The 15,580-nt window shown below is 38.1% G+C and overlaps 2 protein-coding genes across 4 annotated transcripts in view; one reads left to right on the top strand and one right to left on the bottom strand.

The window, feature by feature from the left end:
* Window positions 1-8,705, top strand: part of LOC131687926 (cubilin homolog) — a 33,204-nt gene extending 24,499 nt beyond the window's left edge. Inside the window, exons 12-14 of the mRNA XM_058972023.1 lie at window positions 2,341-6,720; window positions 7,619-7,705; window positions 7,765-8,705. Of these exons, the coding sequence (XP_058828006.1) occupies window positions 2,341-6,720; window positions 7,619-7,705; window positions 7,765-8,628 (5,331 nt within the window). The 3' untranslated portion in view covers window positions 8,629-8,705. The remainder of the gene's footprint in view (window positions 1-2,340; window positions 6,721-7,618; window positions 7,706-7,764) is intronic.
* The window catches only part of LOC131688437 (tetraspanin-18), a 134,806-nt gene continuing 127,864 nt past the window's right edge, over window positions 8,639-15,580 (bottom strand). For all 3 annotated transcript variants that reach the window (XM_058972662.1, XM_058972664.1, XM_058972663.1), the window contains exons 7-8: window positions 9,373-9,735; window positions 8,639-9,317 (exon numbers count right to left, since the gene is read on the bottom strand). In XM_058972662.1, coding sequence (XP_058828645.1) covers window positions 9,165-9,317; window positions 9,373-9,735 — 516 coding nt within the window. In that variant the 3' untranslated portion in view covers window positions 8,639-9,164. The remainder of the gene's footprint in view (window positions 9,318-9,372; window positions 9,736-15,580) is intronic.

The following is a 15,580-nucleotide window of genomic DNA, read 5'->3' on the forward strand; positions in this document are numbered from 1 at the left end:
GTTATTCCAAGCCCAACCTCGTCGCGGATGGGTTTCGAACAACGGAAAGAAGGCGTAAATAGGCTTCGTTGCGTTGCCGCGAACCCGCGTGGCGGGGGACTGGACTAAGACGGACATATTAAAAATGTAGGAGCATGTTATTGTTAACATGCTATACTATATGCTATGTTATAGCTCCAGATGATAGTTTTTGAGTTTTCAGGTGAATTATGTTACAAAAGTCAATTGGTATCTTTTTTAGAGAAATAGAATACTGAGATTGTTGGGGATATGATGATCAGAACACAAAATATCACAATTTACTCTTTGTAACAGATGTTCTTTTTTAACAGATTGTAGTTCTTCTTAATATATACTTTTATTTGAGACGAAAAATTGTGCTTTGGGATCGAATTTAGAGTTGAAACAAATTGAGTATTTTCTAATCTATTTTTTATGTTGTCATAAAGAGGTTATATAATCAGTTCCAAAGATCAATTTTTATGCAAAACTTGGAAGTATTGAATGTGCTGTTGGTAACGTTAGTTTTTTATGGGTTTTAAATAACACTATATATTTATTATTTAAAATATGTAAAGCTGATAAACGCTCGTATTATGAATTCATGCATGCTTCCGAAAGAGTTATGCACCGATGTACCATTTCAAACGTGATAACAATAGAGCCATTGAATAGTAGCACCTAAACATGTAAGACTACTTCTTCATTCGGTGGTCTAAACTTGTGCTGAAGAAGTACTATCTTATACTAAAAATATTATACAGGGGCTGGAGAGTATTTTCATTTATTAAAGTTTAAAATGTCGATGTTGGGGGTGCACTGGCAGTGTTGGAAGAAACAATAAATTTCTGCAATTGGTTTGAACCATGAGTTTTAAAATGGTTTAACTATTTTTTGAAAACTCGTAACTAGTTACCGTCTTTCACAAAGTTGTTTACCAAGATTTGAATTATAGTTTTAAAAATAGTCATATGGTACTCCAATTTTCTAATAGCTGTTATTCCTCACTTTTTCAGTTCAATTTTTAGGGCACTCGATGAGATTCCACAGAATGGTTCTGGGTCAACAAATATCAATCAGTAGAAGGTTCTCTTCTTGCTTTTGCATTCCCTGAAGCTCCAGAATGTTTCTGTATAAATTGATCAGATTTTACTCCGACAACTGCGCATTAATACACTCCCATACTGGTTTTGAGCGACATGTCGGGGCCCTTCATGCACTACACGCAGCCTGTTTGAGAAAATGCAGATATTTACATATCGGTATTTCAATTCAGACATGCATTTGCATAAGTGCATTTGCAGTCTACTTTCTAGTTCTACCCGATCTATTCTAGCAGCCTCTCGATCTAGTGTGTATTGTCTCGAGAACAAAGGAAACATATTTATTCATGCCATCATGAGTGAACTCTCATGTAAACAAACCTCCGAAAATTGTCAAACGAAGTTCATTAGGCTCATTTTGTAGAGTTATATTGATTGGTGTAAAACCTAATGACGTCTATGTCATTTTTGTTGTTTATTCAGAAGCGGACCCAGAAAAAATTTCGGAGGGGGTCCGAAATTTCGATTTTGAAATGTTCATTGTACAATACGTAATATGTAATACCCTCATTTAATTAAAATCAGTTTTGGTGGTCGAATCTGGTTTGGAATGTTTTTGAATTTGGAATGAATTTAAAATAGAAATTATTTTAAAATTTCTCAGGAAGATAAAAAATTTCGGGGGAGGGGGGATCCGGACCCCAAGAACCATCCCCCTGGATCCGCCACTGTGTTTATTGTTTGTTTATTTAGGGCTTTAACCTTAAAAGTCATTCGCCCGTACGTCATTTTCGTAATATCATTGTTGCGCATTCTTACTATAGTGGTATCTCGCCAAATTTGGTCTCAGGTTTTCAAGCATTTGTTGATGTTTAGCGGTCCATTCATATTGTTCGTTGTAATGAAAATCAGATAATCGGCAAACTTATATGAAAAAGTAAATTTTTGTACTGGATTTCCAGAGGATGTAAAAAATTCTGGCATAAGACTACGGACAAAAAGCGTACCGATTCTAAACTGGCAATGCTTGAGTTGGACATCAAATTTAACATTTAACTCACTTTCTTCGTTTCGGGGTCTGATTGAGACCCTGTTTGAAAAGATTGTATATTGTGGAAAAAGACGAGTAACACTATACTAATTGGATTGAACTAGGCAAAATTTCCGTAATACTAAAACCTTTCTGTTGTGCGTTACAACGCAGCAGCTCAATGTTGTTAAGCTTAAATGTTATTCAAAACTGTGGTAAACTTTTCTCCATTCATGTATTCATACCAATTTATTTTTATATTCACAGATTTATGACGGTTACGATGACTCGGCCGAACCACTTAAGGAAGAACTTTGTGGTCTAACCCCACCGGAACCATTCAAGTCCACATCCAATGTAGTGTTTATTCGTTTAGACCACACGGATGCCAGTGGACCGTCAAAGTTCCTGCTCAACTGGGAACAAATTGGAAAGGAGGAGAAATCCACGGTTTCAACCACGACTAGTGTCGATGAACAATTCTGCGGTGGTCATCAAGTGATTGTGCTTTCCGAAAATGTCACAAGCTATAATCTCACCTCACCGGGATATCCCGAGGGTTATCGAGCACACTTGAACTGTAGTTGGATTTTTCAATCGGCCGTTTCGACCCATCATCCCGTCCTTCAGCTCAACTACGTCGATTTGGAAGAAACAGACGCGTGCATGTCAGACTATCTGGAGATTTCCACATCAACAGATATGATTACATGGTTCGGTGCAGAAAAAATATGTATGTTCGGCTTCAAGGTGAAAACGGCATTCGATGGAAAACCTTTTCTTAAAGTCGACTTTCGAACAGATTACTTCAATAATCGAACTGGGTTTACCGGTGTTGTTTCGCTACGATGCGGAGGGGTGATTACTGAACCGAATGGGATAATTTCAGTGTCCTCGGTAGCTAGTACGCAACAGTCTATCAATCGCGTACTCGATTTCATGTGTCTATGGAACATCACAGTCCGACCGGGACGTATAATTGAGTTCCGCTTCATATCGATTTCAATCGTAAAGACGCCGAATGAAGGGTGCGCCGGTTATGTTTCTATCAAGAACGGAATCGATGAATATTCACCGCTTTTAGGTTCATTTTGTGGTACTGAAGTACCGGCAATGGTGAATACCTCGAGCAATAGGGGTTTCGTGAAATACCATAGCGGACATGTAATTACTAACGAATTCAAACTAGCTTACCGAGAGATTGGTATGCAGTGCGGAGGTAGGATTGTCCTGCAGAAAACCAATTCCACGATCATCACGACACCGAACTTTCCTGAGGTACCTCACCCACATAGTGAGTGTATCTGGACAATTTTGGCGCCATCTGGTGAAACAATGAAGTTTGAATTCGAGCGATTCAGTTTGAAGTACTCGGCGGGTTGTTCGAATGAATATGTTGAACTGCGAGACGGTGGTACTTCTAGCTCCAGTTTGCTGATAAAGGTTTGCGGATCCGATACTGTGCCGTCGCGGCTTACAACTTCTAATATGTTGAGAATCCGCTATTTCACTGATAATTCCGATCCAGGAAATGGATTCAAGCTGAAGGTATCGCTTGCTCAGTGCGGTGGATCTATTCACAGCGAAAGAGGTACCATACAATCCAAGAACTACCCGATAATCGGAGCATATCCTTCCAACACGGTATGCGAGTACTATATACACAGCAAGTTAAATACGGTTTTGAACATAACGTTCCAAGATCTCAATTTGCCGGGTAATACAAACTGTACGAACGTTGACAACATCAGAATCTATTCGGTTGTGCAAGCAGAAAATTCAACCGATTTAGATCATGGCACTTTCTGTGGCTCTCAACTTCCCCCGGCTATTCAAAGTATTCATAATCATGTGAAAATTGTATTTACTACGTTCAATCCAAATACCATCTATCGTGGTTTTAAGTTGTCATATATTGCTACTGAAAATCAGTGCGGATATGAAATTAATGCTGCTTCTGGTGACATTACGAGTCCGGGATATCCAGATAACAGTTTGCGATTCAAAAGATTCTGCGAGTGGAGAATAACCGTTCCTGAAGGTCGCAGAGTAAAAGTTGAGTTCATCGATTTGGATCTTTCCTCGGTTAGTGCCAGCTATCTACAGCGGCTTGGATTCTATCACGGTTTTGATTACTCTTCTCGTATCAAGTTCGTTATGGGAGGATACAACAAGGAACCTATATACTCCAGTAGCAACACCATGATGGTGAATATCTGGTCTCGTGTAGCTTCAGGAAACAGAGGGTTCAAAATTCATTTCAGCAGCGACGAGCCAACGATTTGTGTTGGTAATTTGGACGGAAACCAAGGAACGATTGCTACACCTATTAATCAGACTAGCTACACCTGCGAATACAAAAGATCAACGGGAGTATATTTTGAAGCTTTTGGTCGGAAAGTTGGAACGATGGCGTTGCGTTTCACTGACATGCAAGCTGGACTCTACCGAAGTGCATGTACGCTGAACACTAGAGGTATCTTTGTCAAGCGTAGGTCAAGTGTTGGTGATAATATGGCATATTTGAAGAAGTATTGCGGCAACGGAACGACTTCCGACTTGCTCAGATCGCCTTTCCCGGACGTTTCTATCTTAGCTCGACAAGGTATTTTCCTTGGAGAAGTTCAGTTCAAGCTACAATATCAACTCAACGATTGTGGTGGTATGTTTGGAAGTGAATTGGTAAATATCTCGCGGCCTAAACTAATGAATGTTAACGGTCCACTGGATTGTGCGTGGTACGTAGACTATCCGGAGAATTCTTTAATCAATATTGAATTCGCAAGCTTTAGTTTTAATCAGTCATGCGACGAGGAGTATCTGCTGATATACAATGGTCCAACCATGAACAGCCCACTTTTGGGACGCTTCTGCAAGGGTACTGGAATTGAATTGATTGCAACTCAAGGCCGATACGCATTGGTAGAGTATCATTCAGAAAACTACAATTCTAGCGGGAACTTTGAGCTTAAACTAGCTCAAATGGTATCTGGATGCGGTGGAACGTTGCATAAAAACTCTGATGTTTTTGGATCGCCAAATGTCAACGGCAAATATCAACCAAACACTGAGTGCATCTGGACAATTCGTGCTGACAATGGATATCATATAGGAATAATCTTTATCGGAAGGTACAATTTGGAGAAGAGTGTGAATTGCACAAAAGATTATGTAGAGTTCTTTGACCGCATTGGAAACGATTGGGTCTCTTTGGGACGTGCATGCGGCAAAGAAGCACCGAAATCATTCAATTCCACCGGCTCGTCAATGAGAGTGATTTTCCGTTCTGATGCAAATGTTGAAGGAGATGGATTCACCGTCAGATGGGAACAGAACTGTGGGGGCATTTACAATGTTGATCAAGCAGGAGGTGTCATGACCAGTCCTAATTATCCTATGAATTACAATCGTCTGATGACTTGTAATTACACTTTCGTTACTAATGAAAAAGATGCGTTTATAAAACTAAACTTTTTGGACTTTTCGCTAGAAGATGGACCGCAAACGTCGATCTGCATTTACGACAACATAACGATTTTCAAACAAATGGAATACTATGAACCTTTCCAATGGGAAAAAGTGAGAACATACTGTAAACAAGATTCTCCAGGACGCGTAAGGTTTAAGAATCGAGTGGCTGTTATATTTAGATCTGATCGTTGGTTAGAATCTCGTGGATTTAAATTCGAGTATCAGTTGGACAAATGTGGTGGGCTAATAACAGGATCAACCCGAATCGAAAGCCCAGAAGCTGCAATAAACAATGGTTACGGAAATCCGGTGACTTGCGTGTGGAATATAACGATTCCGCAAGCGAAAAAAGTTGTTGTTCGGTTCGAAGACTTCGAGATTGAACATTCTGACGGGTGTTACTTTGAAAGTGTAGAGGTGTACAAAGGCCTCGATCGATCGTCCGATCAAAAGCTAGCTGCTCTTTGTGGAAATTTGACAGCTCATGCACCTGCGGTCAGCATCAAAGGCAGTCACGGTGCTATATACTACAAATCGGAGCAGTTTTCAAGTGGACATCGGGGTTTTTCTGCACTAGTTATATTCGCGGATGACTGCGATCACGAGATAACACTAGATCGTAATGCACGAATCTACAATTTAAACGCATTGGGTAGTAATAACAACAAACTTCAGGACTGTCAGTACATATTCAAGGCACCCGCTGGATTCAGCATACAGTTATCATTTGATCAATTCCATATGGGAACCAAAAGAAATGTAACAGTCTGCAATGATAACTTTGTCGAAATACGGGATGGCTCGGGGCCGTTTTCTGAGCTGATCGGAAAGTATTGCAACCATACGATTCCACCGACCGCAAATACTTTCAGTTCTTCAATGTTTGTACGAATGGTTACCGATACGTCACTGCAGGGAACGGCGTTTGAAGCGACCGTTTCACTTGTGGAGTCCTCGTGTGGTGCAGGCTATCATAACTTGTCTGACGGCCATGTTGAGATACTGAAGAGTCCAAACTACGACGTTGGTAATTACCCACCCAATACCAGGTGTTTGTGGTTGCTGGAAGTACCGCTCGGTAAAACGATTAACATTGAGTTCCTGGATCTACGGCTGCAAGACTACAGCGATGAACAAGAGATATGCCCAGATCGAGTGGAATTCTTTGACGCAAATGTAAGTAACTGTCTTTTTCGGTAATAATTTGAAAATGTTAGTGAATATTTTAAGTAACAAATGCATCTCATTTTTACATGTAAACCCACTCTTACATGATTTAATTTTATGTCACTTCGGGGGTGTCACTTGATCAATACAAGACACTATTTTATGTGTTTTTTTGCTTCATCTATTTTTTTATTTTCTTCATTTTATACTACTATTTCGTTTAGTTTATTCATTTTATTGTTTTTAATGGTTTTTCCCAGTTTCCGAGTTATATTCCGTTTCTTCATTTCGTTGATTCTGTTCCGTTATTTCTTTTTTTATTCCATTTGTTAGTTTGAAACAAATTTTATGCTATAATTTTAATAACTTTTTAATATTGTCAAATTTTATATTTAGTGAGGTGAACTGATTTGATATATTTATTTTTTTATTTTGGTTTATATTAATCATTCTACTTATTTTATGAACTTGACAACTTTTTTTCATTTTTGCCATATTAATTTCCTAATTTCATTTGTTTTATTGATTTTCTATAATTTATTCAGTTTAAGGTTCAGGACTCGAAACTGTTCGCATATGGTTTGCAAACTAATGAATGATCCAACAGTGATATGCGAATGAAATGTCTCATCTCACTGCTAGGTATATTATATCGGTTTTTACTATTAGTAGCCAAAGTTGAGCAAGGAGGTAACCCCAGTACTAGCTGGCGTCCAAAAGGGGGTAACCTTGTGTTGTGTCTTTTGGATATTCGAGTTTTCATCAATTATATCACGTTAAGATGTTTAACTGAAGTAGGTTTTCATCGAGACCAATTGTGGACAAATTTGGTTCGATACTTTGTTTTATAACATTGCGTGTCGGAGGTTTTGCTAAACTGATGAAGTAACATTGGTTGTATTTTCAGGTTAAATCATTTATATACGAGGGTCTTGGAGAAGACGTGGTGTTCCGCAGCAAGCCTTCTCATGGCATGAAATCATCTTTCTATCACGTAAGCCGTAGTCATCATAAACTGCTGGTCCCATAATCATTTTTTTACGCATTTACTAGGGTACCCGCAATCCCAACGCACACCACATCTACTGTGGCAACACTAACCTGCCGGCGACATACCATTCTTCCGCTAATAAACTGTATGTGAAATTCGAGAGCGATACCTCGATCGAGAACAAAGGCTTTCGCTTGAGCGTGCAGCAGAGTCGGTTTTGCAGTCAGAACTTTACCAGAATGCAGGGACGCATTAATATAAATTATCTAGCCAGGACTGAACCATGCACTATAACGATTGTGGTTCCGAAAAATTACACGATTTCTCTATACATTGGAATGTTCTACACTTACGCAACCAACTGTGACGAGGAAGGAGTTCGTGTCTTCGACGGATTGAGCAAGGATAAACAGCTCGCCATGATGTGTAACTATGGTACTCCAAATCCTATTTTCTCGACTGGAAATTCAATAAGCATTGACGTTCCACAATCAAAGACCGAATATGTTACAACGGTATTTGATGCAACGTATGTGGCAACGGATCAAGGTCGAGGATGTGGGGGAGAAATTTTCAACTACGGAGGTTTCTTCAGCAGCCCGTTATATCCTAACAATAATCGAACGAGAATGGAATGTACTTGGACGGTTACGGTGCCAGTTAATATGTATATTGCCCTTAAATTTGACGTGTTTGACATGGGCAGTAAGACGACGTGTAGTACTGATTATTTGCAGTTGATAGTGGTCAAGGGCGAAGAAAGAAGATCAGTCCGGCAGCACTGTGGTGGTGATACTCCAGCTGTTTTCATTAGCGACAGCAACGTGATGCAAGTGGTTTACAAGCAGACTCAAAATTTTGGCGGTACAGGTTGGCAAGCAAAGTTCATGGCGATCGTGAAGGGAGCTCAAGTTAATGATTTTTAGCTAGTTTCCATTTGTATATCTTATTAAATTATTGTATTTATTTTCTTAATATTTAAACAAAAAACAACTGATTATCGTAACTATAAAACCGAATAGTCGAGTTCATATTACAAAGCTTATGATGATCGAGTAATCAATAAAGCGAAAACATAAAATATCAGTTTACAGCATTGTACAGCCATTCCAAGCTGAATAAAAACGTAAAAGTATCTGTTTTGCGAAATAGAAAGCATTTTTTCGCTTTCCGAAAACTTAGCTGCTACTTTTGTGAATGACTTTGTCTCAAGTGATTGTACCGACCAACAAAACGGCTTCTGCTTTAGCCTAAGGTGCACTTATACGTTCGACTACCTTTCTCCGGCCGAACAGTTTACTCTTATCTTAAGGACCTAGTGTAACATCGTTTGAACGTAGTGTGATCTGTCTCGCTTTGCTTATATCTCTCCTCATATAATTTTGATTTTGGTTTTTGATTGCATCCGAAATGTCTTTTCTGATTGTTTCTAACACTTGACGAGAATTACAACTGATTTCCCTCATAGTCGCATTCCCCGATATTTTTCGATGGCTTTGCATAAACAAAATGCTAGGAATATCGCAACCAGCTGCACCAGGCCAACCCCGATAGCCACAATGATGACCAGGTTTCGGTTGTACATGATCCAGTCAATTAGTGCGTTATAACAACCCTATAAGAAACAACAAAAAAAGTCATAACATATATAAAAATAATTCATTCATTACCTGTTTGTAGTAGCTATTACTGTCCGAAGGCGAGAAGGGACAGTTTTTGTCCTGTGGCTCAAATAGGGCAGTTTGCACACAGCATGCCTCCGGAACGACGCGGTTGCCCTTGCTGTCGATCCACTTGTCCGACAAACTAAAATCACGGTAGTCCTCTACCCCACAGCAGTGCATCTCGGACATCAGATAGTTCCACATCAACGTGACGGCATCGGACTGGTTACGGTCGTTGCTCGAGTAGTACTTGGAAATTGTCGTCTGCAAGTAGTTCTTGGTCTCCGTTTTGGCACGGTCCTTGTAAGCCACCGCTAGGCCACATGCAGTCACCTCAAGAATCAATATCACCAACAGAAATAGTCCGTACTAAGGGGCAGACAAGATAGAGATACGAATAGCTTAATTTAAGATTGTATATACTTGTAGCTTATGTAGTATGTCGAGCAGGAATTGCAATTTCAAGTTTCACAGCGGACAACATTTTTTCGGTAATATGAACGCAATTGCTCAAAACAAATCCAGCTCAACGAGTTTGGGCATTTTGGTTTGCAATGACTGGTGGTCGTGGTTCGAAGCACGTGCTCAAGATTAATGTAGGCATTAAAGCGGTTTCTGGCGTGTTCTGCATAACCTGAGTATGGTTTTGCGATTTTGTTACGCCATAATTAGATTGGGTCTCAATTCGATTGGAGAAAATTGGCTTGTGGCAATGCGGTGCAGTATAACAACGCCAAACGATAATGTTAAGGCAATAGGCACTACACAATCCAAGTTCAATAATAAGGGCTTAGGTGAAATAATTAGTATAAAAAACCGAAACACTGTCAACAGTAGCTGTTTTTGCTATTTTAGACATGTGCGCTATTCTGTAAAATGTTTATTAAGGTTTCATCTATAAAATAAAAATTTTCGAGCGTAAGTTGTCAAAAATGGCAGCTTTCGCGGAACAAGATTTTTCGAATCTGAGGGCTTTGTCTTCCTAAAAGAAGACAACATTCTCGGGCACTGTGTAACCTACAAAATCGCAATATTTTGATCATTAACGATTTTTACAGCCGGCCAAAGCGGAAAAATCATGCGAAAAAACGATACATTATTTTCAAGTGGCCACCATTTTGTTTCTATATCGAATTTTTTCATGTTTTTTTTATTGGGGCGCCTCTACGGAATGTAATCTTCAAAATCGTTTTGGTTTTCTGCTTGTAGACGACGAATTGCGACCTGTATCGTGCCCGCTGATGAGGTCGGTTTTCAAAACACCTTTTGTTGGAGCCGCCATTTTGGACGCCATTTTTGACACCTTACACTCGAAAGTTTTTATTTTATAGATGAAACTTAATAAACATTTTACTTTTCAAAAAAAATATCAAACAATAGGCACTTTTTGCACAATTATTATATAGGACCCCCTTAACTGCCGTTCAAAAACTACTTAAGGGGTTATATACAAAGTTGAAACTCTAAAAATCGGAAAAAATATTGAATATTCTGAAAGTACATGCTTTTGAAAGTATCTGTGCGAAATTTCATCCAAATCGGAGCACTAAAGTTCAAATTACAGCCATTTGCAGCGAGCTGGCTCTTCCACGAATGAAGTTAACACAAAACTTTAAACGCAATTATCTCGGAATGAAATTTTTTGAAAAGTACCGTTGCGGTGAACGTGATATCTCAAGAATTATTCATCCGATCTTCATAATTTTTTTTCTAATTTTTTGTATCTACATTCTTTTTCATTAAAAAAATTTGGATTCATCGCAATCATTTTTTGTTGAAAATTTAGAACACCAAAAAACCTAATTTTTTGGTCAACTTGTTTTTTTGCAAGAAAAAAAATTTCTATAGGGAAACCGATCCGTTCAAGTACACCACAATACATTTTTCTTCAATAATCTTTTAAGTTCTTGGATTTCAGTTGAGCGGTTCGGTTTGTAGAGCGTTCACCGCAAACACGCCAAAAAACTCGCTTCGGGGGATGGGCCATAACTCCGACAACTTTGAATATTTTTTTTAATTCAACTTGGTTTTTCTATCTTCGATAGTACTACCAACGAACTGTTTTTCGCTTTTTCAAATAAAATTTGCATAAAATACTTTTTAAAAAATCACGAACTTAGCTCACTTGTTCGCCACAACTTTGTATATGACCCCTTAATCGATTTCTTTCGAACTATGTAAAAAATACCTAACCCCTACGTCGAATTTTTGAGATAAGTTCTCAATTAAGGGAGTTATTTTCAACTCCTCCTAAAACCCTTTCTGATAAACTAAACAGTATTAGATTTCATTTCCGTTTTACCACTCTTTCAGTCTAAGTAGGATCTAGTATTGAACTGAATTCGATCTCAATTTCATCAAAATCGAAGAGCATTAACAAACGGCTCTTAACAGTTTAATGAGGGTGATTTAATCGACCCCAAGAATTGAGTATAATCCAGTATCAGAGCGAATAGTGCTTAAAAATCCCGGAAAGCAGGCCACAAGTGGATACTGTTGTCCAATCTGCCTAAAACTTAGTATTGAGGGGATTTCAAGGTCGCTGATTACGAATTGGATATTAAATTTACGGAAAATAAATTGGCGGACTCAAAATTGCTGACAAGTTTTTAAAAATTGCAGCTTATTTACTGTAAAACTATTACACGGAGATTTTTGAGGTCGCTGATTACGAATTTGATATTTGATTTGATATATGTATTATAGCTGATACCTTCATAAAATTGTATAAAGGAATTTCAAAAGCCTATGATTTCGATTCCATATACACTACTAACGAAAAAATGGACAATTTGAGTTAAGGAATGCTTATGTTTTACTATGATAGGTACTAAAGGGTGTTCCACATCAAATTGCGTCACGGAAAAAACGCTGTCGAAAATAACGCATTCAGTATTATCTCTTAAAAATTTAGGTAAAGTTAGTTTAGAGTGTATAGTGTAAACAATACACTCTAAACTTTTATCCCTGTAAGTTTTTTTTTTTGGAAAAATGGGGTCACCCGAAAAGCAATGTCGCGAATTGATTTTATGCAATCGCCTGAAAAATCCTCAACTCCCTCATCGCAAATAACGCATTCAGTATTATCTCTTAAAAATTTGGGTAGAGTTAGTTTAGAGTGTATAGTGTAAACAATACACTCTAAACTTTTATCCCTGTAAGTTTTTTTTGGAAAAATGGGGTCACCCGAAAAGCAATGTCGCGAATTGATTTTATGCAATCGCCTGAAAAATCCTCAACTCCCTCATCGCAAATAACGCATTCAGTATTATCTCTTAAAAATTTAGGTAAAGTTAGTTTAGAGTGTATAGTGTAAACAATACACTATAAACTTTTATCCCTGTAAGTTTTTTTTTGAAAAATGGGGTCACCCGAAAAGCAATGTCGCGAATTGATTTTATGCAATCGCCTGAAAAATCCTCAACTCCCTCATCGGGAATTGGAAAATAATTCGGAATCGTGCAATCAACGATGAGTCGTTATTACGTTATTACTAAACTCTGAGCATCGAACGGAAGGAGGAATGCAGTCAGAATGGCTGTTCTATTAGGGATCAGGACCACAATCCACAGTGTTTTGAAACGTCATTTTCGTGCTCAAAATTAATTTTTGGACATGACACTCGGGAAGAATCGTGTCTCAACCAAAATCCGGCCACTATATGAAAGTAAAAAGCTAGTACTTTCAGTATGTTATGATGTTGTCTGCTCCTTTTTGCTCCTTAACGAGTTATTTACGGTTGAAATTACCCCAAAAATATCGCAAAATTTGGAATATCTTTTTAAATTCAACTGATAAGGAGTAATTTTGTTTGACAAAAATATTTCTTTCAATACCGCAAACAACTTTGTGGGAGGTTCCAAGAAGATAGGAAAATGTCTAAAAATGTTATCATAAAAAATCAATTTTAAGAGGTCTTTCATACAATATGTTCCATATCTTTTAACCCATTAAAGTTAGATATGTAGTGTCTACAGCAATTTCTTTTGTAATAATATTTGCTACAACTTTGCCGAAGACACAAAATCTCTATCTTAAGTACACTGAAAGCCATTCGATGAAGAAAATAACAAAACAAATTTTTGTTTTCCTAATTAGTTGATTTCAACAGAAAAATGAATAACGTAACTAAATTTTCTCTTAATTTTGAGAGATTCTCAAATAATAGTTATTGAAAATTGTTATTGATTTTGATTCAAGACGCACATCATACGAAATGACAGCAAGTAGCTAAGATGCACACCTTACTGAAATACATCAAGGTAGCGACAGCAACTATGTTCATACACGCTGGGCATAACGGTTAAGCACGTAGGTAGTTGTCTCAGCTTGGAAAGTTTGTTTTATCCTGGACGCAACTACCTGAACCAGTACACAAAAAAAACAGAAATTCAACTGACCTCATTTTGGTTTTACCTAGTTTTTCTTTAAAAACATTTCAATAAAGGGATGATTTTTATTGACATTTTTTTCAATACATGTGCACTGAAAATTGAAAGTATTGTCGAAAATTGTCAAAATCATTCTATTTCGGATTTAGTCGATTATATAGCAACATTTCAATTATTAACCAATGTAATATGATAATTATTTTTCATCGAGTGAGATTCCAAACTAGATGTGGAATAAGTATGAAGTTTTTTTTGTAGTGCTGGATAGTGTTTGTGACTAAATAGAAAAAAAATATACCTTTATTCTAACATTCAAATCAATCAATTTCCAACAATCCTTAAATACCTTTGGCTATTTCGTCTCATTTAAGATTGCAGTTTATAAAAAGATAACATTATGAGAAACATAACTCTGTATTATATTTAGTAAATATTATTTACGTGTGAATTACTGACATACGGAATTTTTCAACAATTTAATTCCATACCTTTCATCCGTCGGTCGGTGAAACAAAACGTTTGAAATATCCTATGTTGTATTTTACGATGAAGCAGTTTAATTCAACAATGAGATTAGTTGAATTCTAGTCGTTTGTGTCTTGGCTGAAAAGGTAGTGTAACGGCATATGCAATTGCGTCTGGACTAAAACAAGCGTTAGAAGCTGAGACAAGCGTTTCAAGCTTTAGCTCATGTAGCTTTTCAAGTTTTGTGCTTTAGCTTTTTAAGTTTTGTGCTAGGATGAAACGTTCGTGTCCAGACTGAAACTGACAGCATCAAACCAACAACGTTGGATTATTGTTTGCAACAAAAATTTAGTTCGCCCAAATATTAACTAGACGAAACCAAAAACTCAACTAATTTTTTACTTGAAATTGTGATGAATCGGTTTTCCGTGTAGTTCAGAAAATAAATTGCGTATATCACTTATAGGTGAATTAATCACTGAACGATAGTCAGTCAGGGATGTAGCCAAAAAATTTAATCTGTTCAAGTCTTTCATTCAGAGAGCCCGGGAGGGACTGCATATGTACACAGTGCAGAAGGCACCAAACCGTGAAGAACGGCAGAATGCGATGGGAAAGTCACGTGCCAGGACACTGTAGACCCAGATGCTGACGAAGCCTTATTGTCTCATCATGGATGATAAGACTTACGTCAAGGCGGACTTCCGGCAGCTTCTGGGGCTATTGTTCTTCACCGTCCAGTACAAGTTTAATGTTCTAGAGGAAGTAAGGAAGCAGACACTTTCAAAGTTTGCCATGATACACGATTTGGCAAGCGATCTACTCATGTGGCAAACGGAGCGCGCCGTTCGTGACTACCTGGACTGTTCAAAGTTTGCCATGATACATGATTTGGCAAGCGATCAGCTCATGTGGCAAACGGAGTGCGTCGTTCGTGACTACCTGGACTGTAAACGGGGAGATCTACTTCAAGGAGTGTCAACAGAAGCGTCTGCTTGCTCTGTTGAAGCAATACGAGAGCGCTACGATCTTCTGGCCGGATCTAGCTTCGAGCCACTATTCGAACGCTATCCTGAAGTGGTATGAAGCCAAAGGGGTCACTTTCGTACCCAAGGACATGGACCCCCCTCCCAACGCAACGGAACAAAAGCCTATCGAAAAATATTGGGCAATTATGAAGCAGGAACTAAGAAAGCATCCCAAGGAGGTCAAACCTGCAAAAAATCTATAAAACCTGGCTTTGTGAATTGTTGTACTACTACCAATAGTGCAGCTAACGAAAATTTCAATGCAATGCAAATTTGCAAAAATTCAGTGTCAATTAGGAAAAATGAACAACAGCCATTCACAAAACCAGC

Source organism: Topomyia yanbarensis, chromosome 3 (assembly GCF_030247195.1).
Source record: "Topomyia yanbarensis strain Yona2022 chromosome 3, ASM3024719v1, whole genome shotgun sequence".
Lineage (NCBI taxonomy): Eukaryota > Metazoa > Arthropoda > Insecta > Diptera > Culicidae > Topomyia > Topomyia yanbarensis.